The sequence below is a fragment of the Rhinopithecus bieti genome, unplaced genomic scaffold (genome assembly GCF_001698545.2).
Source record: "Rhinopithecus bieti isolate Rb0 unplaced genomic scaffold, ASM169854v2 scaffold_7648, whole genome shotgun sequence".
NCBI lineage: Eukaryota > Metazoa > Chordata > Mammalia > Primates > Cercopithecidae > Rhinopithecus > Rhinopithecus bieti.
In genome coordinates this window covers 466,835-490,565 of record NW_016805609.1, presented here as the reverse complement: position 1 = coordinate 490,565, position 23,731 = coordinate 466,835, and the positions used below count along the sequence as shown (strand labels likewise).

Sequence of the window (23,731 nt, the reverse complement as noted above, 5' to 3'; positions counted from 1 at the left end):
AACTGAAGGTGGAGAAGGCAGTCGTTTTAAGAGCCCTAGTTCTGGTTTTAGTAAAACTGCATCCCTGCCGACTCACTAAAGTTCAGGTTCCTCATTGGGAAACGGACAATAAAAATCTCACAGGGTTAGAATAAGACAACGATGTTGAAGCTCTGAGTACAGTGCCTTGAATTAAGGTAATAATAAAATAGTACCTCCAAAATCTGCTTCTACTCAAGTTTGAAAAGCCTCAGAGGCCCAAATCGCTAAGTTATAAAACTCAAACAAAAATTCAGAAAGTGTGACATTCTATACCTACCTGCCTAGGGGGGAAAGGGGGATGAAGAGAAGTTGATTGATAGGTACAAATATATGGTCTGACAGAAGAAATAAGACCTAATGTGAGATTGGTAGGGTGACTATAGCTTACAGGAATCCACTGTACATTCCAAAATAGCTGGAAGGGAATAATCTAAATGTTTCTACCATAAAGAAAGGACAATTATTCCAAAAACACCGATTTGAATTTTACAAATCATGTCTATGGCCATACCATTGTGAACACACCCAATCTGGTCTGAATTTTACAAATCATATGAATGTATTAAATTAATCACACATACCCTGTAACTATGCATTATGCATAAATTTTTAAAATTTTAAGGAAGTCAATGCCTTATTTATTTACTTATTTATTAAGACCGATTCTCACTCTGTTGCCCAGGCTGGACTGTACTCAGCTCACTGCAACCTCTGCCTCCCAGATTCAAGCGATTCTCGTGCCTCACCCTCCCGACTGCTGCGATTACAGGCGCACACCACCATGCCTGGCTAATTTTTGTATTTTTAGTAGAGACGGGGTTTCATCACGTTGGCCAGGCTGGTCTCGAACTCCAGACCTCAGGTGATCTGCCTGCCTCCATCTCCCAAAGTGCTGGCGTGAACCACTGAGCCTGGCCCAATGCCATTTTTAAAGTGAGGGGTGGGGAAGAGGGGCAAGGGTAAAGAGGAACCCTTCTAGAGTAAAAGGAACTAAAGAGATAATGATTAAATGCAATGAGTGAACTCTGGATCCTGGATAGGGAAGAAAACACCTATCAAAGACATTCTGAGAGCTAGGTATGGTGGCTCACACCTGTAATCCCAGCACTTTGGGAGGCTGAGGTGGAAGGATCGCTTGAACCCAGGAGATCAAGATCAGCCTGGGAAACTCAAGATCCCATCTCTAAAAATGAAAAAGACATCTTGAGATATGGACTGGATATTAGATAATACTGTAAAATTATTACTTTTCTTAGACTGGATAATAGTATTATATAGGCGAATGTCCTCATTCACAGGAAATGCATGTGAAGTACGTAGAAATGAACTGTCATGTCTGTAACTTTCCTTCGAATGGTTGGCAAGACATGAGTGTTTATATACATACAGAGACCAAGTAAAGATGACAGAATAGTAATATTTTAGAAGATAAATATTTATTACACTGATCTTTCAACTTTCCTGTTTGAAAATCTTCATAATATAAAGTTGAAAAACATTAAATACCATATATGTGGCTGGGTGCGGTGGCTCACGCCTGTAATCTCAGCACTTTGGGAGGCCAAGGTCAGCAGATCACCTGAAGTTGGGAGTTCGGGACCAGCCTGATCAACATGCAGAAACCCTGTCTCTACTAAAAATACAAAATTAGCCAGGCGTGGTGGAGCATGTCTGTAATCCCAACTACTTGGGAGGCTGAGGCAGGAGAATCACTTGAACCCGGGAGGCAGAGGTTGCGGTGAGCCAGGATTGCACCATAGCACTCCAGCCTGGGCAACAAGAGCAAAACTCCACCTCAAAAAAAAAACAAACAAAAAACTATATCTATAGATCTCTCTCTCTCTATGTGTGTGTGTGTGTGTGTGTGTATACACACCATATATGTGGGTGTATCCCTATTTTATTAGCATTCTCACTTTGTGTGTCTACCTGCCCCACTGGAGTGAACACACCTTGCAGCACAGATTGGCTCCAGGGCCTAATGGCATCCAGCTCATAGTTGATCCTCAGCCAGTGAATGAATGAATGAATAGATGAATGAAGATTATAGACAGCCTTCTAATGAAACTCTTAGTCTATGAAGATATAATACACCTTGCTTGGGTCTTTATAATGAGTTTTTGAGCTGAAAATTTTTTTCTAAATTTTTTCTGAATCTAGCTAATTCTCTTAGGGAATAATTGCCTAACTTTGTTCCTAAGGCAAACTAACTCAGATCAGAGAATCACCGGCCTCAGGAGAAGACACAAGGAAAGGCAGGAAGGATAACTTACACACATCTTCATACCCCTCCAAAAGTACTAAGAATCCAAGTACAGCAGTCCCTAGGTTATGTAATTCTGTCAAATGCTTAAAAGCAAGGGGTAATTTTCTTCTGGGCAAAAAACCAAAATGCTATTGAGGCGAGTTGAAAGCAAACCCAGTACTTACAATAGCAGCGATCTTCCCACTTTTTCTAAGCTGCTGAACTGCAAACGAATGAAGCACATCCTCCATGGGGTGCCATTGACCATGACCACTCTGTCATTTTCTCTGTAAACAAGAAACAAAATGGGTCATGAAAACTCCCATCTATTCATTGCAAATTATTTATTTAGGAACAAATAGAAGCAGCAAATCGACCTGAAAGGCTTTCTAAAGGGCTCAGGGTCTGGTGGCGCCCAAGGCCCAGTCAACTTGGCATGAGATCTTCCAAAGAAAGGAACTGGGGGCCATACAGCTCAATTCTGAGTGTCTAAATGGAAATCATCTGGGAAGAGAGAGGCCTGATCTCCCCAAACTACAGGGTCACACCAGGAGGTACTGGTACTTGATGATGGTGAGGTCTGGACACCAAAAGGAACTTCTCTATCAATCCCTTATTGCCTGAGGTGCACGGTGAGCTTCAGAAAAGTCTAAAAACACTCCCTCCAAGTAGGTGTATATCCATCCATTTGTGCTTTTGTGCAGGAAAAGGGCCAAAAGCTTGCCTTGGATTCTTAAAGAAATTTTGAAATCACAGAATCCTATTGCTCCAGTTCATCCCAAATATTACTTTAAAATTTTGCATTTCTCCATGTGAAAGACTACTAACTTTGATAAAACTACAGAGGCTTTCTTAACTATAATTTTATTTTTTAAGAGGCATGGTTTCCCTCTCTCACCCAGGATGGACTGCAGTCGTGTGACTGATGATAGCTCACTACAACCTCAACTTCCCGAGCTCAAAGGATTCTCACCTTAGCCTTCCAAGTAGCTGGGACCCGAGCAGATGCATGCCATCCCAACAGGGTCTCATTATGTTGCCCAGGCTGATCTTGAATATCTGGCCTCAAGTGTTCCTGCCACCTTAGCTTCCCAAAGTACAGGATTATAGGCATGAGCCACTGTGCTTAGACCACAGAGGCTTTAAACACCAACAGAACCTAAACTTTTGAGCTATTTAGCCAATGCAGCCATAGAGTTAACTTTAGATTTTGTCCTGAGAAGTTATCCTGTGGGAATCAGGCATGCATCATTTAAAATGGGGTTACCAGCTGGGTATGGTGGCTCATGCCTGTAATCCCAGCACTTTGGGGGGCCAAGGTGGGCAGATCACTTCAGGTCAGGAGTTCAACACCAGCCTGGTCAACATGGCAAAACCCCGTCTCTACTAAAAATACAAAAATTAGCTGGGTGTGGTGGCAGGCACCTGTAATCCCAGCTACTCAGGCGGCTGAGGCAGGAGAGAATTGCTTGAACTCGGAAGGTGACGGTTGTGGTGAACTAAGATCGCACCCCTGCAATCCAGACTGGGTGACAGAGCAAGATTCTGTCTCAAAAAATAATAATAATAATAATTAAAAAGTAAAATAAAATGGTGTTACCTCTTCAGGCCAGAAAGCTGGCAGTTGGAAAACTTGTGGTTTTCCTATAGTAAATTTTCCCAACTTCCACATCCCTCTTACAAATAAGATAATCAATAAACCAAAGTCTCCTTATTAAATTCTTAAAAGAATATAAATTAAAACAAATATAAACAGTGTTGGGTAAGCATTGGGGTTGAGAAGCATGCCAATTTAAAACTGCATGTTCAAAAATGATTCCTAAACCTAGGAGGGATGTTTGAACTACCTTCTTACAGAAACAACTGCCCTCCTCGCTTCAAAGCTGGGGTGTTCCCAAGATTTGGGCATTGTTCAAACATGGTGTGTTATGGGTTCCACTCCAGCTTGAAGACTTTTCAAATGTTATATACAAGTTTGTTTTTTCTTTTTTTAATATAAAGTGGATACCAACCAAAATACCCTGTCTAGGGCCAACCAGTAGGGCTGGCAGGGGCTGCGAGGTGAGGGAGACACTCACTGGAGCAGCCCGTCAGCAGGCCCACCCGGGAGCACATCAGAAATGACAATCGACGTTTCTCCATTTTCAAAGTGGGGGTTGTCTCTGCCTCCAGACACTGCAATTCCAAATCCTCTTTTGGAATCCTGTACATCAGAGAGGAGAAATATTAAAAATCCTTCAATAAGTGGCTTTCAGGATTTATTACAAGCACTCAATAAAATAAAGGTCAAATCAATAACCAGAGACTGTTCAGGAACAGATGGGCTTACAGAAACAAATGAGAAACAAAATAAAGCATAGTCATAGTCAGCTGACAGGTTTATAAAGGGAAATTCCTTATCTGAAAGAAACAGCCTGTGGAGGCTGGAAAAGATTGATAGTGCAGACTGGAGTTATCACTAGAAGCTGGCAGGAATAGGAAACAATGTCTTCAGTCCAAATAGGAATGTACTGTTTGAAGCACCAATTGTACCTCTTTGCATCATGCTGGCCTGAGCTGGAAAAAACTTCACTAAAAACTGAATCTGTACTAAAACTGTATTTTTTTCATTTTCAGATTTTCTTATTGTAGTTTTTTTTTTTTTTTAAGAGACAGAGTTTTGGTCTGTTGCTAGAGTGCAGTGGTGTGATCACTACTCACCACAGCCTCAAATTTCTGGGCTCAAATGAGCCTCCTGTCTCGAACTCCCAAAGCACTGGGATTACAACAGGGAGCCACCATTTTACCTATACTGTAAATATTTTTAATTTTTCTGTGTATTATGATGTTTTGACATCTTAAAAAAAAAAAAAAAAAACCTTCTGCCTAGACTCATGGCTCATGTCTATAATCCCAGCACTTTGGGATGCCAAGGCAGGCAAATTTCTTGAGTCCAGGAGCTCGAGACCAGCCTGGACAACATGGCAAAACCCTGTCTTTACAAGAAATACAAAAAATTAGCTGGTCATGGTGGTGTACGTCTATGGTCCCAGCTACTAGGGAGGCTGAGGTGGGAGAATCACCTGAGCCTATGAGGTCAAGGCTGCAACAAGCAAAGGCAGCTTCTGCACTCTAAATGGGCAACCGGAGATGTCTCTAAAAAACAAAAAACAAAAAAACCCACAACTTTCTAGCTGCGTGGGAAGAGACTGCTCTTCCCTGTGCTAGCCAATCCTTTTTAACGTTATTTTGCTTTATTTTTATTTTAGATTCGGGGTACATGTGCAGGTTTGCTATATATGGATATTGTCTGATGCTGAGGTTTGGGCTTCTAATGATCCTGTCACCCAAGTACTAAACACAGTACCCAAGAAGTAGTTTTTCAAGCTTTGCTCCTCTCCTTCCCTCCCTACTTTTGGAATTCCCAGTGTTAACTGTTCCTATCTTTGTGTCCATGTGTACCCAATGTTTAGCTCCCACTTCTAAGTGAGAACATGCAGTATTTGGTTTTCTGTTTCTGCATTAATTTGCTTAGGATAATGGCCTCCAGGTGCATTCGTGGTGCTGCAAAGGACATGATTTCGTTCTTTTTTATGGCTGCCTAAAATTGTATTTTTAAAGTATACCTTTAACCTCAAAGTAGATGAGCCGGTAGTTTCATTTCAACATACAGTGAAAAAGACGTAAATGGTTTTTTTTTTTTTTTGAGATGGAGTCTCGCTCTGTTGCCAGGCTGGAGTGCAGTGGTGCTCAGCTCACTGCAACCTCCACCTCCCGGGTTCAAGCAATTCTCCTGCCTCAGCCTCCCGAGTAGCTTGGACTACAGGCATGCGCCACCACACCCAGCTAAGTTTTGTATTTTTAGTAGAGATAGGGTTTCACCATGTTGGCCAGGATGGTCTCGATCTCCTGACCTCATGATCTGCCTGCCTCCACCTCCCAAAGTGTGGAGGCATGAGCCTCACACAGACATGAGCTACCGTGCCCAGCCCATAAACGGATTTTAAAGATAAAATTTGAACATAAAATGTGTGTTGAGATCTCATGAGAAAGCAAAGCATTAAACCCTTTTCTACATGCATGGAAGATAGGAAATAAGATTTATTACATCCATGATCGGTCTAGCAATGCACAATGGTGAGCACAGATGATACATAATCCTAATTCATTGTTTTAAAAAGCTAAGTCTGGGCCAGGTGCAGTGGCTCGCGCCTGTAATCCCAGCACTTTCGGAGGCCAAGGCAGAATTGCTTGAGTCCAGGAGTTCGAGACCAGCCTGGCCAACGTGGCAAAACTCCATCTCTACTAAAAATATAAAAATTAGCCAGGCATGGTGGCACATGCCTGTAATCCCAACTACTCAGGAGGCTGGGGCAGGAAAATCACTTGAACCTAGGATGTGAAGGTTGCAGTGAGCTCAGATCATGCCACTACACTCCAGCCTGGGCAATGGAATGAGACTCCATTTCAAAAAAAAAAAAAAAAAATCTAAGCCCAGTTTCATCCAGATAATGAGTATATGTGACTGCATATTCTTAAATCTGGGTTAGACTATATAAAAATTTACTCTGAGACTAAAAGAAAATCTTTCCTCCCAAGGAAAGTTTCCCATGTAGGGCCCACTATGCTGACTGATTATAAACAATTACAAACTCAAAACAGGTTGAGGGTGTTGTCTATTAATCACATGGCTTTGAATTGGGCAGCTTCCACCAGCTGGCACCTGGTTTTAGACAGAGGCAGCTCCATCCTCTATGCAAAGCCTAAAACAATCTCTGACCTCTGCCAATTTTGGGTCCACAACTCAAGGAATGCATGAAATGCTCAGGGAAAGGGCAGAGGAGAGTCAGAAAGATGAGGAGAGTTGAAAAATAAGACCTAAGCAGACAAAACCCCTCAACTGCAGAAACTGTGATTACTGATCTGGAAGTCTGGGCACTGGCCCAGAGACATTTTTTTCTACCTGGATTAATTCAATAAACATTAAATTCAGGAATGTCTTTAATTTTCATAGAAGACAAAGCTTGAAGCTCACAGTTCTGAGGGTCAAAGGAAAACTCTCCCTATGAGGAACTTACGGTCCCTCTAGGAGATGACAGATCCTGGAGGAATTCAGAGCCAGAAGAAACCCTGCAGAACCCAGGAAAATCACAGTCATGAAGACTGGAAGGCAGCTTGATAGCATAAAAATGTGGAACCAGCTGGGCATGGTGCCTCACGCCTGTAACCCCAGCGCTTTGGGAGGCCGAGGCAGGTGGATCACCTGAGGTTGGGAGTTTGAGACCAGCCTGACCAACATGAAGAAACCTCGTCTCTATTAAAAATACAAAATTAGCCAGGCGTGGTGATGGGCACCTGTAATTCCAGCTACTTGGGAGGCTGAGGCAGGAGAATTGCTTGAACCCAGGAGGCGGAGATTGCAGTGAGACTAGATGCACTCCAGCCTGGGCGACAAGAGTGCAATTCCATCTCAAAAAAAAAAAAAAATGCGGAACCATGAGGGCAGTTCTCCAGCTCAGCCTCACCCAAATGATTTACAGTCTCTTGGATCCTACACTTCTTAAGAGTTATAAGGTATGTATATGTTATAATTAAAATTACAGAAGTTGTAAATAGCTCCCTCAACTTCCTTAAACATTACAGGTCATTTTCATTCTTCCCTTTCTTTTCTCTCTTTCATAACCTGTTCTATCTGGAGTTAAGTGTATACACTAAATAACCTCTAAAATGTTCTATATTAAACAGTCCTTAATCAAAAAATACAATAGCATGCAAATCTTTCTTAACATAGCAACTATTAGCAGTTAGTATCTATAATGCATTATGCACCTCAAGGGAAAAAAAAAAAGTCAAAACTGTGTGTAGGCAAAAATAAATAAGATCCATGATCCGTAAAATCAAGAACATGACTGTAGAATATATGAAATATGCAGAACTCACCTTTTGTAGGGTCACAGTGTACTGTTCCCATATCAGCTCTTCCATGCCTGGGGCCTGTTTTAACAAAACAAAACCAGTCTGATGAAAACCACAACCTTTTCAATACTAGAAATAAAATTATCATTCAAAATGCCTCGACATCAAGTCCAGCTCACACTCTATACCAAAAAGAGTTAATATTTGTTCATTATGCTACCTATTTTCAAACACACTCCTTCAGTGAAATGAAACTGGAAACAATACTTGAAAGGTAAGTGAAATACACAGTGAGAGATAGACCCTAAAAAGAATGGAATGTTAAGTGCTGAGTCCTTTTATTATCACTATTCCAAAACACCGTCATCATAAAACCCTTTAAAATATCTAGTTTCAAATAGATTTTTTTCTAATCGTTCTCCCCCTCTTCCTGTCAAAGGTGACTTCGTAGGCAAGTTTTCTCCATGTTTATGTCTAAAAATAGCCTTAGCCTTATCATAGGGTACGCCCAACTGGGCGACCTGCGGGATCTTTTGGCTTTTTCTCCATCTGTATCACTGGGTATGAAAGATTAATGTCTTCATAAATGGACCACTGGGACTTCCATCTCTGACAATATTCCAAAGTAGGTATCTAGAAAAAACTAAAACTGGTGGTGTCATTTTACAAATAATAATCTATTAAATGCAGGCTGCCTTGAGAAAGCTAGAAACGCCAACAACACTCAGAACCACAGAGACAAGCCAGCACTGAGGCAGGCTTTTAGAGGAGGCTGGGGATCCAAACAGGGTGGGAAATCAGGTCTGGGTGGATCTATTAGGGGAACAAAATACCGGGACACAGATGGAGATGCAGGGACTGTCTCATCCTTGGCTATGGGTAGAGTGGAAATAACTAAAAATAAAACCCTGGAGAATTTCTATCAACAGACCTGTATTCACATAGGTTTGGGCATTCATATTACAGACGTGACCACACCCTGCCAAACACTCATGCCTACTGTGGTTCTGCACTGGCCATACCACCAGGTACACAGAGGCAGATGCGAATCCTCTCCAGAGATCACACTCAAATACAGCCTTCAAGGACTCCCCAGATAGTATGTATCCAAAGAAATGAGCCCACAATTTAAACATCCACATCACCATGAGTGAGAGGTAAAAGAAACATAAACTGAAGAATCAAAGACTTTAAATATTTGAAACAGCAGCCACAGACAAAAACGGAGTATCTATAGTATGTGTATACACTGGTTTTTTGTTTTGTTTTGTTTTGCTTGAGACGGAGTCTCGCTCTGTCACCTAGGCTGGAGTGCGGTCGTGTGATCTTGACTCACTGCAACCTCCACCTCCCAGGTTCAAGCGATTCTCCTGACTTGGTCTCCTGGGGTAGCTAGGATTACAGGTGCACACCACCACTCCCGGCTAATTTTTGTATTTTAGTAGAGATGGGGTTTCACCATGTTGATCAGGCTGGTCTCAAACTCCTGACCTCATGATCCACCTGCCTCGGCCTCCCAAAGTGCTGGGATTACAGGCATGAGTCACCAAGCCTGGACTATGTGTATATGTTTTAAGAAATTAGAGGAGGGCTGGGTGCAGTGGCTCATGTCTGTATTCCCAGCACTCAGGCTGAAGCGAGAGATCGCTTGAGCCTAGGAGTTCAGGACCAGCCTGTGCAACATAGTGAGACTCCCATCTCTACAAAAAATTTTTAAAGTTAGCCAGGCACAGTGGCACATGTCGTAGTCCAACCAGAACAAAATAGTGAGATCTCACATATATTTAAAAAAAAAAAAAAAAAAAAAAAACCTCAAAATACCTGAAAAAGGCCAGAACGAGAGATCTGTGCTACCAGCAATCCTGGGTCTGGATGGTGAATGGGGCCTGGGGTGCCAGGGACACAAGCAGCCCAAAAGGGCAAGATTTAGGTTAAATGAAGGCTCATCAACACAAGGAAATATGTAAACATCCCAAAAGATTAGCTAAAATATGTAAAACGCAGCAATTACTTAAAGTCTGCTCACTGTGACGACTGTTCTTCAATTTAAAAAAATAAAAGTGAATTTTCAGGTGAAATTTTTATATCCTACTCATCTTTGTCCCATTATCTGCTACAACAGTGTCTGGCACACAGAGTAGGCACTCAAAGAAGTTTTTTTCTTTTTAATACATCAAGAGATGGATACACTATTCATTCATCATTCAATTAATATGATTGAAGCACTCACTGCTACTTACAATTTTTTTTTTTTTTTTGAGACAGGGTCTCACTCTGTCACCCAGGCTGGAATGCAGGGGTGTGATCTAGGTTCACTGCAACCTCTCCCTCCTGGGTTCAAGTGATTCGCATACCTCAGCCTCCCAAGTAGCTGGGATTACAGTTGTGCGTCACCACATCCAGCTCATTTTTTGCATTTTTGGTAGAGGCATGGTTTCACCATGTTGGCCAGGCTCATCTCGAACTCCTGACCTCAAATGATCTGCCCGCCTTAGCCTCCCAAAGTGCCGGGATTACAGGTGTGAGACACCGTGCTCAGCCTATAAATTTTCTTAAAGTTTCTATCGAATTCGTGGCTCTCTGCTTCTTTGATAGCATACGTGAGGTGGGTGGACTAAAAACTCAGGTGCCCATGGTCTGACTTTCTAGACGTGCTCTATAGCCATTCCTCTCCGGAATTTTGCCTGTGTCTAAAACAGCATTTTCCAATATGTGGCAGTATAACAAATTTTCCAAGATTTTAATGAAGTTGTACATATTTGTTAAAAAGTTTTGTTTTATTTTGTTTTGTTTGAGATGGCATTTCGCTCTTGTTGCCCAGGCTAGAGTGCAATGGCATAATCTGGGCTCACCCCAACCTCCACCTCCCGGGTTCTAGCAATTCTCCTGCCTCAGTCTCCCGAGTAGCTGGGATTACAGGCATGCACCACCACGCCCAGCTAATTTTTGCATTTTTAGTAGAGACAGGGTTTCACCATGTTGGTCAGGCTGGTCTCGAAGTCCCAACCTTAGATGATCTGCCTGCCTCGGCCTCCCAAAGTGCTGGGATTACAGGTGTTAGCCACCACACCTGGCCAAAAAGTTTTCTTAAACGGAAACAGAGAGCAGAAACCCAGTCGGGCGTGGTGGTTCACGCCTGTAATTCCAACACTTTGGGAGGCCAAGGCAGGTGGATCACTTGGGGCCAGGAGTTCAAGACCAGCCTGGCCAACATGGTGAAAACCTCTCTACTAAAGACACAAAAAATTAGCTGGGTGTGGTGGCACACATCTGTAGTCCCAGCTACGTGGGAGGCTGAAGCAAGAAAATCACTTGAACCTGGGAGGCGGAGGTTGCAATGAGCTGAGATTGCATCACTGCACTCCAGAGTGAAACTCTGTCTCAAAAAACAAACAAATAAACAAACAAACAAACAAATAATAAATAAATAAAAGAAAAAGAAAGCAGACACTCAACTGAACTCCTGCAATAAATCGGAATTGGTTGCCCTTTTCCATTTCCATAGAACACCTTACTAACTCCTCACCAACTTCAGTTTTAGATGTGGCCTTAGTAAAACCAAGCCACTACCACCCAGAAATGACCTTATGAGCATGCCCACTTCTCCAAGTTCATCTTCTCAATGCCTCCTTATACTTTAAAGCTGTCAACTTTCAACAAAGTGAACTAATCTAGAAGTTGTGGTAAAATAAATATATTTGCCAACTCTTCTTTGGATATAGTCATAGCCACATGAATTAAAGGGGAAAAAAAAAATCACATGGCACCTTCCCCACAAAACTTACTTTAAAATTATCGGGAAAAAAACTAACTGGGACTATGACAATCATCCCAAAAACAAAGCTCAATATCCCAAGGAGCTGTGCTATTATAGAGAATATTTTATGAGTACATTACTTTTAAAATACACTTCTATTTTAGAATTTAAAACTACAAACTCTTCAAAGTTTTGGATTTAAATTTATCATTTAGCCAAATAAATGAGTTCTTGCAAAATTTTATTTTTTAAATGTGGCTCAAGTAGAATGAATCTGGCTTTTGAAATTCACAGTCTTTCAACAACAGGATGACGCTATCTTTAAGTGTTCCTGCACTGCCTGCAAGGGTAATTTAAATTAAATTTGTCAGAGAGGATTAATCTCCTACCACCACCACCACCAATCAGACCTTGCTATTAACTTGCCCGGTGCCTGAAACCAATCAGATCGCGAGGCTTCTTCTTACCTATGGTTAACAGGTAGTAAAATTAACCATTAGCTACTTAACGTAATATTCAAAGAATATATGCTCTGCTAAGCCAAGTGATAAACAGAAAATCTTAATTGTAAAGGTAGGGAACTAGAGTAAAAATAAATTTTAGTAGCTCTGTTGAGCATTAAAAATACACCATAACAACGTATATTTAGCCTACAGAACTGTGACTTTTTGGGAGTCTCACAGAAAACTCTTCATTATTCATTCATTTGTTCATTTATGCAAAAACATTGATTAAGCATCCACTTTCTGCCAAGCACATGGTTTGTGGCACTTCAGACACATCAGCGAATAAAACCGCGAAAGCCCTTGGGCAGCTTACCAAAGAGCAAACTACTGAGACTCTTTCCTGCCTCATTTATATAATTTTTCAGAAACACAGAGCACCCCACATAATCATCCTTATTCCTCAGAACATCAGCTCTGGGAACATCCCTGGGCACAGGCTGCCAGGGTGCAACAGCTTAGCTGAGAGCTGTGGTCATGACATTCAAACTAGGCCACCGGGCTCTGGTCCTACCCAACCTGTGCTTGGCTATGCGCAGATCAGACTTGCTAGCAATAACTGACGTTTCTCCGAATGACAGCAGGTAGCTGCTTAGCACGAGGGGGAGCTTTACGGGCAGGCCCACAGAGAGAGCACACATACATCAGAATTAAAGGTATGCACATTCCACGACCCAGTGATTCCTCTACCCAGGCAGAGGCCCCCAGAAAACTGTGTGACTATATGCACAAAGATACATGTATAGAGTATTCACAGCAGCGATGTTTCCAACGGCCAAAACCTGGAAAATATCCCAGTATCTCTCAAGGGCAGGATGGACAAATTGATACATTATTAAAATACAATGTTATACTGCAATGAAGACAAACAAACCAGTCACACAGACCACCACAAAAGGGATGCATCTCAAACATAAAGTTGAGTGAAAAACACCCCAGAAGGATTTGTAGAGTGTGATACCATTTTTATATAGCTCAAAAAACAATGTTTTACAACAACTTGAATAACTTAACACTATTAAACTGTACATTTACAAATGGTAAAGACAGTAAATTTTGGTATGTGTTTTTCACTACAGTAAAAAAATTGCCAACAAAATTAATCTATTATTCAGAGGAGTGTGTTCGTGTGTATGTGTGTGTGTGTGCGCGTGTACGAATGCATGCAGTGAAAATATAAAGAAAAGGCAAGGAAATGAAAAATGTAACATTCAGGGTGAGGTGACCTGGGCAGGAGGCAGAGTGTGATGGGAGGTACACAAATTTCCCTCGTGTTTTGTTTTGGTAACGGTCTGCAGATATGTGTAATGGGCTCATGGCATTTGTTTAATTATTATGCTTCATGATTTAGATATTTAATTCTTTTACAGTACCAAACATTTCATAAGTTTAAAAAATAGGGAGATGAGGCCAGGCCAGGCGCGGTGGCTCATGCCTATAATCCCAGCACTTTGGGAGGCCGAGACGGGCGGATCACGAGGTCCGGAGACTAGGACCATCCTGGCTAACACAGTGAAACCCCATCTCTACTAAAAATACAAAAAATTAGCCAGGCGTGGTGGTGGACACCTGTAGTCCCAGCTACTCGGGAGGCTGAGGCAGGAGAATGGCGTGAACCTGGGAGGCAGAGCTTGCAGTGAGCCGAGATCACACCACTGCACTCCAGCCTAGGTGACAGAGCAAGACTCTGTCTCAAAAAATAAAAATAAAAAAATAAAATAAATAAATAAAAAATAGGGAGATGAGTGGGTGAACATCAAAGTGAATACTCACTCCTGGTGAAGTATCTAATACCAAGAGGTACAGGTATACTTAACAGCAAATTTTTCAATGCAGTTAGAATTTTGCAAAGTGGAAAGGGTATAATAATTTCAACTCGAAGGAGAGCAAGTTGAGGGATGGTACCAGTAATTTGAAAGGGGTAAGGGGGGTGAAGCAAGGCAGGTGTGGTGGGCAGGGTGGGGACACAGGTGTTAGGTCTGGGGAGCTGTGGGGGGAGATGCACGCAGAAAACGCTAAGTCGCCTTCTTAATCCAAGTGTCAACATTCTATCCATCAGGAGGATCTTCAATGTGCTTTCATCATCTTTCCTTATCACTTTTACTTTTCATGTAAGTAGTGTTCATGACAACCCCCTTTATATCGTAACAGGTCATTCTTAGACCTCATGGAAAGTTAAAAGTAAGCTAACTCTTCTACCATAAACAAAAAACTTAACGCATTAACAGTAAGGTTTTTGTGTGATAAAACAAGAGAAAGGAACTAAGGCAAATAGTTATTTGTTGTGCTTTTTTAAATCTACTTTTATAAAGCTTTTTTCCTTTGAAAATCTTGGCCAGATAGATTAAAATCCTATATTTTACATAAAAAATGTAGAAACGTGTTAAAAGCCAACCCCAAAACAGATACCGAAGTGTCCACTGCCCAAAGTCCCCCTGAGCAGGCAGCTTTTAGATTCTATATCCACGGACTGCTGCTGCCCAGTGATGGAGGTCAAAGCTAAAACCAAAGATTAATTGAAAGCTGTCCACATAAGGGACAAGCTTCGTAAGTCTCAAGTCATAAAAGTAAACACTCACACATGTTCAAACCACAAGGAAAAAAAAGAGTATGTGAAAAACACTTTTTCTTCTAAGTTAGAAGCCTAGACATAATAAGAATATAGATTTCTGCAACATAAGAAAGCAAAAAGTTTTATGCCAAAACAAGAAATTCTCATACGTGAACAAGCACAAAAGCCAGTATGTTAAGCTCTACCCAGGAAGCAAAACCATTACAGATTCCGAGCACATGGACAACAGCAGCCTTTGATCCACAGATCCAGTAAGAGGCTATAAGTTTCACACAGATGTGCTAAAATCAATACAAGTATTTTTTTAAAAAACCACCAGTGACTAACTACAACCTACAATCTCACAATTTGTTGCTGAAAGATGCCAGAAGCACAAACACATCTGAGGATAAAGGAGTTACTGAGAGAATGGTTTTGCTTCCCTCCCCTTCCCATGAAGAAAGGTTGGGGAAAACAAGGGGAGAGCTTGCAGAGGGACTCACATGGCCTTTCCATCTCCCCAACTTTTTAACAGCCTGGATCCACATCCTACGCAGGGCTTGAGCAGTCTTCATGGTCTCTGGAGATGCATGGGCCAGGCCACCGCCTACATCCCGGGCTGCTCACCCATTTCCATCACTCCACGTGGTTACGTAAGGCGGATACAATAGTGGCCCACATTTCCAGCAAATCCTGTTGTCATCTCACACAGTGACACATCCATACGGCAGGGATGCCAAACGCTTTGAAAAGCACTACTTATGAGCAAAAAAGAAAGCAGTTCGGATTTGCACCACTTTCACAGCTTTCTTCTCCCTCTCTCTCCCTTGCCAGGGAACTAGAGCATCCGAGGAGATATTTCTTTTAGGCACATAAAATGATTCACCATCTAAGGTGACAGTATTAAGTAAATGAGATATTTTAGAGCAACACTATGGAAAAGAATATTTAGAGAAGTATTTATGTATAGAGTATAGACCCTCTGATACACACACACACACACACACACACACACACACACACGCCAGCCAGAAATAAACTAGCAATGTTTCAGGTCAACTGAATGGCTAATGTTACATAGAAATTAAAAGGCATGAAAAGAAAACGTTTTATATCCTTGGAGATAACAAGGGGAAGATAAGACTCGGTCATTTGGTGCTGCTCAGAGACAACTCAGGGACAGAAGGCTTGCTCAGCAAAGTTCCAGTATCTAACCTTTCTGTAAACTTAGCAGATAAAAGACTAACAAAGAGCCCTGCTGTCTGTTTCTTTGTCTTTACCACTTGGGGAGAAGGGAGGGGTGGAGAAGCAAATTTTAGGTTTCTGAACATCTAGCAAAGATTTTATGGGATGCTTGGGGCTTGGGAGCTGGGGTTGGGATTTCAGAAGCCTGGTCTTGGGGAGCCTCTGGCCAATTCTTGCTACCACAGTGTATGTTATATGCCAATGGGCTGGGCCAAACAGCTTGCAAATGGAAAATGTGCCATTTGATTTGAGGCTGAGATGTATATAAATCTGGACCATGAGATGGCCACCATCTAGGAAACAAGGCGAAGCAGAGCCAAGAAAGTGATTTTTAAAGTCACAAGATCTAGAGTGAGATCCTTGTCCTGTCACTTAGCTATGGGGCACTGGATATACTATACCCTTCTTTATACAGCAGCGATAAAACCATCTATACCTCAGAAGGGCAATGTCAGCAAGAAACGGGCAATCTCCACAAAGCACTCGTGCTGGTACTGGACAGGCACTGGGAAATGTGTGTGTCCTTTCCTAAGCGTCTAAGAGAGTAAGTTCTCAGTTGAGTTCTTAGTAAGTGTTATGACAGTTAAATGAGATCAAAAGTGAATAAAAGTTTGTTTCAAATCCTACACTTTGCCAGGTGCAGTCGCTCATGCCTGTAATCCTAGCACACTGGGAGGCCAAGATGCGCAGATCGCCTGAGCCCAGAAGTTCGAGAGCAGCCTGGCCAACATGGTGAAACCCATCTCTACTAAAAACAGAAAAATTAGCTGGGCATGGTGGTGCACACCTGCAGTCCCAGCTACTTGGGAGGCTGAGGTAGGAGGATCACCTGAGCCCAGGAGGCGGAGGTTGCAGTGACCTGAGATCGGGCCACTGCATTCCAGCCTGGGCCACAGAACGAGACCCTGTCTCAAAAAAATATATATATCCAGGCTGGTACAGTGGCTCATGCCTATAATCCCAGCACTCTGGGAGGCTGAGGTGGGAGGATCACCTGAGGTCAGGAGTTCAAGACCAGCCTGGCCAACATGTTGAAACCTCGTCTCTACTAAAAATACAAAAACAAAATCCGGGCATATTGGCAGGTGCCTGTAATCCCAGCTACTCTGGAGACTGAGGCAAAAGAATCACTTGAACCCTGCAGTGAGCCAAGATCCCACCACTGCACTCCAGCCTAGGTGACAAGAGTGAAACTCTGCCTCAAAAATAATAATAATAATAATAATAATAATAATAAAAATAAATCCTACAAGTGAAGAGGGCAGTGGGTACAAAGGAGGACCTTGGAATCTAAGCAAGTGTCCAAACCTTAACCTAGGCTATGCAGACATGTGCAGGCTCTGTACATACCAGCCAGGTTCAGCCCATGGACTGGCTCACTAGGCCCCAGGTGCAGAGGAGCCTGAGAACCGAGGCAATTCGGGGAGGGTTCAGGCCAGCTCACTCCTTCACTCTGACAGTCCTAAGGAAAACACCTGAGCTTACCTTGATGCAGAAATAAATACTTCTTTCCCTTAAGTTCACGTGTACTACCCAGAAGTCAGAGGTGTCCTAGGATTTAAGAATTCCAGATTCTTCTACAGTGATCTCCAGAGGTCATAGTTTCTAGCAACACTAATTCTTTTTTATTTTTAATTGTGTTGAAAAATATATAACCTAAAATTTATTATCTTAACCATTTCTAAGTACAGTTAGGTTTGAACAGCAAGGTTGTTGAACAGCAAACCTCTTGAACAGCAAGGTTTGAACTGCCCTGGTTCACTTATCCATGGGTTTTTTCAGTAAAAGTTATACAGAGTGTGCCTGCCTCCCCTGCCTCCCCTTCACCTCCTCCACCTCTTCCACCTCTGCCGCCAGGGCACAGCAGGACCAAACCCTCCTCTTCCTCAGCCTACTCAACATGAAGACAATCAGGATGAAGTCCTTTAGGATGATCCACTTCCACTTAGTGTAATAAATGTATTTTCCTTCCCTAGATTACTTTATTGTGAGAAAACAGTATATAATACATATAGCATATAAAATGTGTTAATTGTTTATGCTATGGTAAGGTTTCTGGTAAACAGCAAGCTATTGGTATAGTTTTTGGGGAGTCAAAAGTTATACATGGATTTTTGACTGTGTGAGGGTTGGCACTCCTAACCTCTCATTTTTCAAGGGTATACAGTGTAGCAGTTGCTAAGGTTTCAATGTATGTGTCCCAACAAAACTCACATGCTGGAAGCTAAGACCCAGTGCGATAGTGTTAAGGGGTGGGGCTTTTACAAGGTGATTAAGAGGGCTCCAACCTCATGAATGGGATTCGTGCTCTTACAAAAGGGCTAGAGGGACCTAGCTAAACCCCCTTGCTCTTCCACCTCTTCTGCCATGTGAGGATACAGCAACAAGACGCCATCTTGGAAGCAGAGAGCTGCCCTCACCAGATGCCAGATCTGCTGTTGCCTTGATCTTAAACTTCCCAGCCAAAACTGTGGGCAAATAAATTTCTGGGTTTTTTTAAATTTCCCAGTTACAGGAGTAGGAATTGACTAAGACAGTAGTATATTCACACTTCAGAATATACTGAACTTAAGAACTCTTCATTGCAAAACCAAAACTCTTGCCTATCAAACAACTCCCCATTTCCCTCTCCCCACAGCTCCTGACAACCATCATTCTGTTTTGTGATTCTACAAATTTGACTACATTAGACACATCATATAAGGGGACTCACACAGGATTTGTCTTCCTGTGACTGGCTTACTTCACATGGCATAATGTCCTCAAGGTTCCTCTACATGCTGGTGTATGTCAGAAGTTCCTCCCTTTTTAAGGCTGAATAATATTCCATTGTATGTATATGACTTATTTTGTTTATCCATTCATCTGTCAACAGACACTTGGGTTACTTTCACCTCTTGGCTATAGTGAAAAATGCTACCATGAATATAGGTATGCAAATATGCCATCACTAATTCTTTACTCATTCATTCAACAAATGCTGACCAAGTGCAATGTGCTCTGAGGGACAAATGAAAAGCAAAACAAACCACTGCCCTCAGGAAGCTTCGCAGGAGCCAGCATCTGATCAAAGCAGGTTGGCCAGGTAGGGTTTCCATGAGCCAGGGACACCGACATGAGGTCTGAAGGAAAGGACAGGATTGGAGGGGTGGGGAGAAGGGTTTGTTCAGGGTCCAAAGAACAGCACAGGGCAAAGACCTGACAAAGAAAAGGGGGAGGGGACAGTAGAGGATGGCCATCAGAACATAACAACAATTGCAGCCTGCTCCAACCAGCACTTGTTCTACCACTGGCATCAGAAGGACATTTTGTGGTGGACAGCTGCCTCCATGAGCAGAGCCTATGGGTTTAAGGATGTGCCTTCTCAAAGATTCCCAGCTTCCATACTCATAGATCCAAGAGCAACCATGCACCTGGCCCTGTGGATGGAAAGACAAATCACCCCAAGTCCTGACACTAAGGAAGTCACACAGCCCAGTGGGGAGGTGGGGTGTGTAAACAAGCAATTACAACTCAGTGCAAGTACAAGAGCGGACCAAGAGGCTCATTCATTCGACATATACTCCCTGAGTACTTACGCCATGTCAGATGCTGCCAGGGGATATGTGCCAAAGTTCTTTCCTCACAGGGAGGATTTTAACAGAGGAAGCAGACAAGAGTCAATATATATCACCATCTCAGGACAGACATGTCAAAACAGTTTAATAAGTGCCATGGGATGGGAGACTGGGAAGAATTAATCCTAAGAAAATCTGAACAGCCTCCAGATTGCTGTGGGAACAGCAAATGCAAAGGCCCTGGGGTGGGAAACAAGCTTAGTACATTTAGGAAAGACAAAAGGCCACGTGGGCTGGAGCAGGGTGAGTGATGCGGTTATAGCAACTACATAAAATGTGAAGCGAGGCCAGCCCCCATAGTGGCTTAAGCCTGTAATCCCAGCACTTTAAGAGGCTGAAGTGGGAGCATCAGTTGAGCCCAGGAGTTCAAGGCTGGGCTGGGCAACAAAGCAAGATCCTATCTCTACAAAAAGAGAAATGTTAAAATCTAGCCAGGTGCAGTAGCATGTGCCTATAGTCCCAGCTGCTTAGGAGACTGAGGCAGGAGGATCACTTGAGCCCAGGAGTTGGAGGCTACAGTGAGCTATGATCATGCCACTGCACTCCAGCCTTGGCAATACAGTGAGATCCTGTCTCTAGAAAAAAAGTGTGAAAAACCACAAAACAGTGAAATCGATGGCACAGGCAGGTTGTCAACTGGAGATGAAAGGCCTGGGGTGGAGGGAGGTATGTCCCAAGCAGAGGGAGGCTCCCTCTCCCACAGCTCCACGCTGAAGGATGACTTACTGGCCAGGTGGGTGGACGTTCTGCATAGAGGGAACAGCACTTTCAGAGTCAGGAGGGGTGACCTGCAAGGTGTGTTCAAGACATTGCAAGTACTCAGTGCAGTCGGGCAGTAAACTGTTTGTTTAATAACACACACAGAATTTCATGTTCTCAGCAGGGACAGACATGTCAAAACAGCTTAATCTATGGCTTGGGAGCCTTAAAATGCATATTCACCCCAGAAATGGGAGACAAGTTGAGTGTGAAAACTGGAGAGGAAGGAAGTCATTAACATTTGGCAGGGCACCACACCAAGTACTAAATATACAATACTTCCCTGAACGCCCACAACCCTGTGAGTTAGCACCACCATCCCCATTTTACAAACAGGGAAGCTGAGGCCAGAGAGTGTACACAGCCCAGCACTGTCAGAGATGGGATCCGAGCTGCTGCCTGACTCTGGATCCTCATCTCCATGAAGAATGTGATGTGTGCTTTCCACATGCTGAGCCCTTAATACATGTTACTGGACAGCTGGAAAGAAGAAAAGGAGGGAGAAAGGAAAGAAAGGAAGTAAAGACAAAGTAAGAGAGAGGGAGCACTCACTGAAATGAGCCAGGTTCCAAGTAGGCTCCAAACAGTGGATCTGAAACTTCGGGAGGACACCATCCAATAAATGGGTCAATGGTTTTCTGCATGATGTTTCCCTCTGGTGCATGCGTGCGTGCATGTATGTTTGAGACAGGATCTTGTTCTGTCGCCCAGGCTAGACTGCAGTGCACAATCAGGGCTCACTGCAGCCTCAACCTCTTGGGCTCAAGCGGTCCTCCCACCTCAGCCCCGGAGTAGCTGGGACTTAAAGGCACATGCCACCACACCTGGCTAATTTTTTTTTTTTTTTTTTAATTTTAGTAGAGACAAGGTCTCGCTACATTGCCCAGGCTGGTCTCGAACTCCTGAGACTCCTCCTGCCTTGCCTTTGCAAAGTGTTGGGATTATAGATGTGAGCCACCACGTTCAGCCCCCTCTGGTATTATGTTGTGTCTGCTATGTCATTTTACAAACCAACTCAAATCCTTAGAAAGGGGTAGTATAAAGAAACAGCTAGCTGGCCTAGGCTGGTAGGTAAACCTACTTCCAGACGAAAATAGGACTTTTATAGTTCCCCACCTGCCCCAGGAAATCGTCTTATTTTAACTACTGTGAAGAATTTAGTCAAAATTCTGCTCACTGGACAAAACTCTGAAACAGCTGTCTAATAACAAAATAGGAAATGCTTTTTTCCCACAGAAGGCAGAAAATGAGTTCAACTCTTGTTCTTCCAAAAATGAATAATTTTTAACATTATAAACCAAGTCCTGTGGTCTATTCAAACTTAAACCCCTCCTGGTAGCAATACACTAGTTGCCACCTAATCCAACGATCCCTTATATAGTGTTTGTTTTACAAATAAAACCCTTTCATCGTTTATTCCACAAGTATTTCAGTTTCAGATGTGATTTCACCAGCTCCTTAACCTCCCTTCACAACGCAATGAGTGCCGACAGTGGATGATTAAATGTAGTGTATGCAATGCGCTCATAGCACACACTTCACAATGGACACAGCTTGGTGATGACCAAGTTTAAAGGCAAAAAGCTACATAAATAAGCTTAGAGAAGGGTTTGTGATAGGTCACCAGAATTAACACAACGAGACCCCAGACCTACCACTGAAGAGTACCAGATTTACTGAGTTGTGTTTTTTAACCACATTGTCCTTTATCCACCTAAGGTAAATTTTTTAGCGTGCATTTAAATAAATAATAAATAATTGGGACAGGTGACCAGGCATGGTGGCTCATGCCTGTAATCCCAGCACTTTGGGAGGCCGAGGCAGGAGTATCACCTGAGGTCAGGAGATCAAGATCAGCCTGGCCAACATGGTGACACCCCATCTCTACTGAAAATACAAAACTTCGCTGGGTGTCATGGCATGTGCCTGTAGTCCCAGCTACTCGGGAGGCTGAGGCAAGAGAATGGCTTGAACCTAGGATGCAGAGGCTCCAGTGAGCTGAGATCGTGCCACTGCACTCCAGCCTGGGTGACAGAGCGAAACTCAGTCTCAAAAAAAAAAAAAAAAAAAGAATTAGGAAAGGATGACAGGGTGCCTGAGGCAACCTGTAGCTTTCAAAGCAGTTGTGTTGAAATGCAAACAGCAATAAACTTGAACTCCAAAAACAGACCTCCATCCAAGACTGCACCTCAATTCACCCATGAGTTTGGGCGCTCACTCAATTTCACTGCCACTTCATCAAACGATGGCATCATCACCCATTTCACAGGGTGAAACCAGGCAAACCCCATGAAAGCACTCTGTAAAATCCAGGCTGGTAAACCTTCCAGTGGGAGGTAGCCAATGGTGTCCACATAACACAGTGGCAGGAGCTCTGGAGGCCGTCACACACACCTGGGTCTAAGCTCAGTCCCCTACACACTCTCCAAGCTCTGTGATCTGGAACAGTTCACTTGGTAAGGCTCAGTTGCCTCATCTGCAAAATGAGGTCAAGATCCCTACCCTATTCGAATTGGGAGGATTGAATAAAGTAACGCTTCTGAAGAGCATTGCTCAGTACCCATCACAGGATAAGCACTCTTGATGAGGGTTTTCCATCATTAATACTGTAGCAGCAAATAAGCTGACCGCTCCCAAGTAAGAAAAGTCTGTTTTCTTCCTCTCAGAAGAGCATTATGAACACACGGTAGAAAAAAAGAAAAAACCAACAAGTACATCACAGAACCCAAGAAAACTGAAAATACATGTGTACACAACAATTTGTATACAAATGTTCATAACGGTATTATTTAAAATAGCAAACAAGTGGAAACAGCCCAAATGTCCATCAACTGATGACTGGATAAATGAAATGTGATACATCCATACAATGAACTGTTACACAACAATAAGGTGGACCAAAGTATCTACACATGCTACAACATGGATGATCCTTAAAAATAATATAAGCGCCGGGCGCGGTGGCTCAAGCCTATAATCCCAGCACTTTGGGAGGCCGAGACGGGCGGATCACGAGGTCAGGAGATCAAGACCATCCTGGCTAACAATGTGAAACCCCGTCTCTACTAAAAAATACAAAAAACTAGCCGGGCGAGGTGGCGGGTGCCTGTAGTCCCAGCTACTCGGGAGGCTGAGGCA

General features: G+C 42.9%; 1 protein-coding gene across 1 annotated transcript in view; it reads right to left on the bottom strand.

The window, feature by feature from the left end:
- TJP2 (tight junction protein 2) overlaps window positions 1–23,731 on the bottom strand; it is a 114,255-nt gene that overhangs the window by 35,706 nt on the left and 54,818 nt on the right. The window contains 4 exon segments of the mRNA XM_017873052.1: window positions 2,452–2,522; window positions 2,525–2,553; window positions 4,345–4,469; window positions 8,186–8,239. Coding sequence (XP_017728541.1) covers window positions 2,452–2,522; window positions 2,525–2,553; window positions 4,345–4,469; window positions 8,186–8,230 — 270 coding nt within the window. The 5' untranslated portion in view covers window positions 8,231–8,239.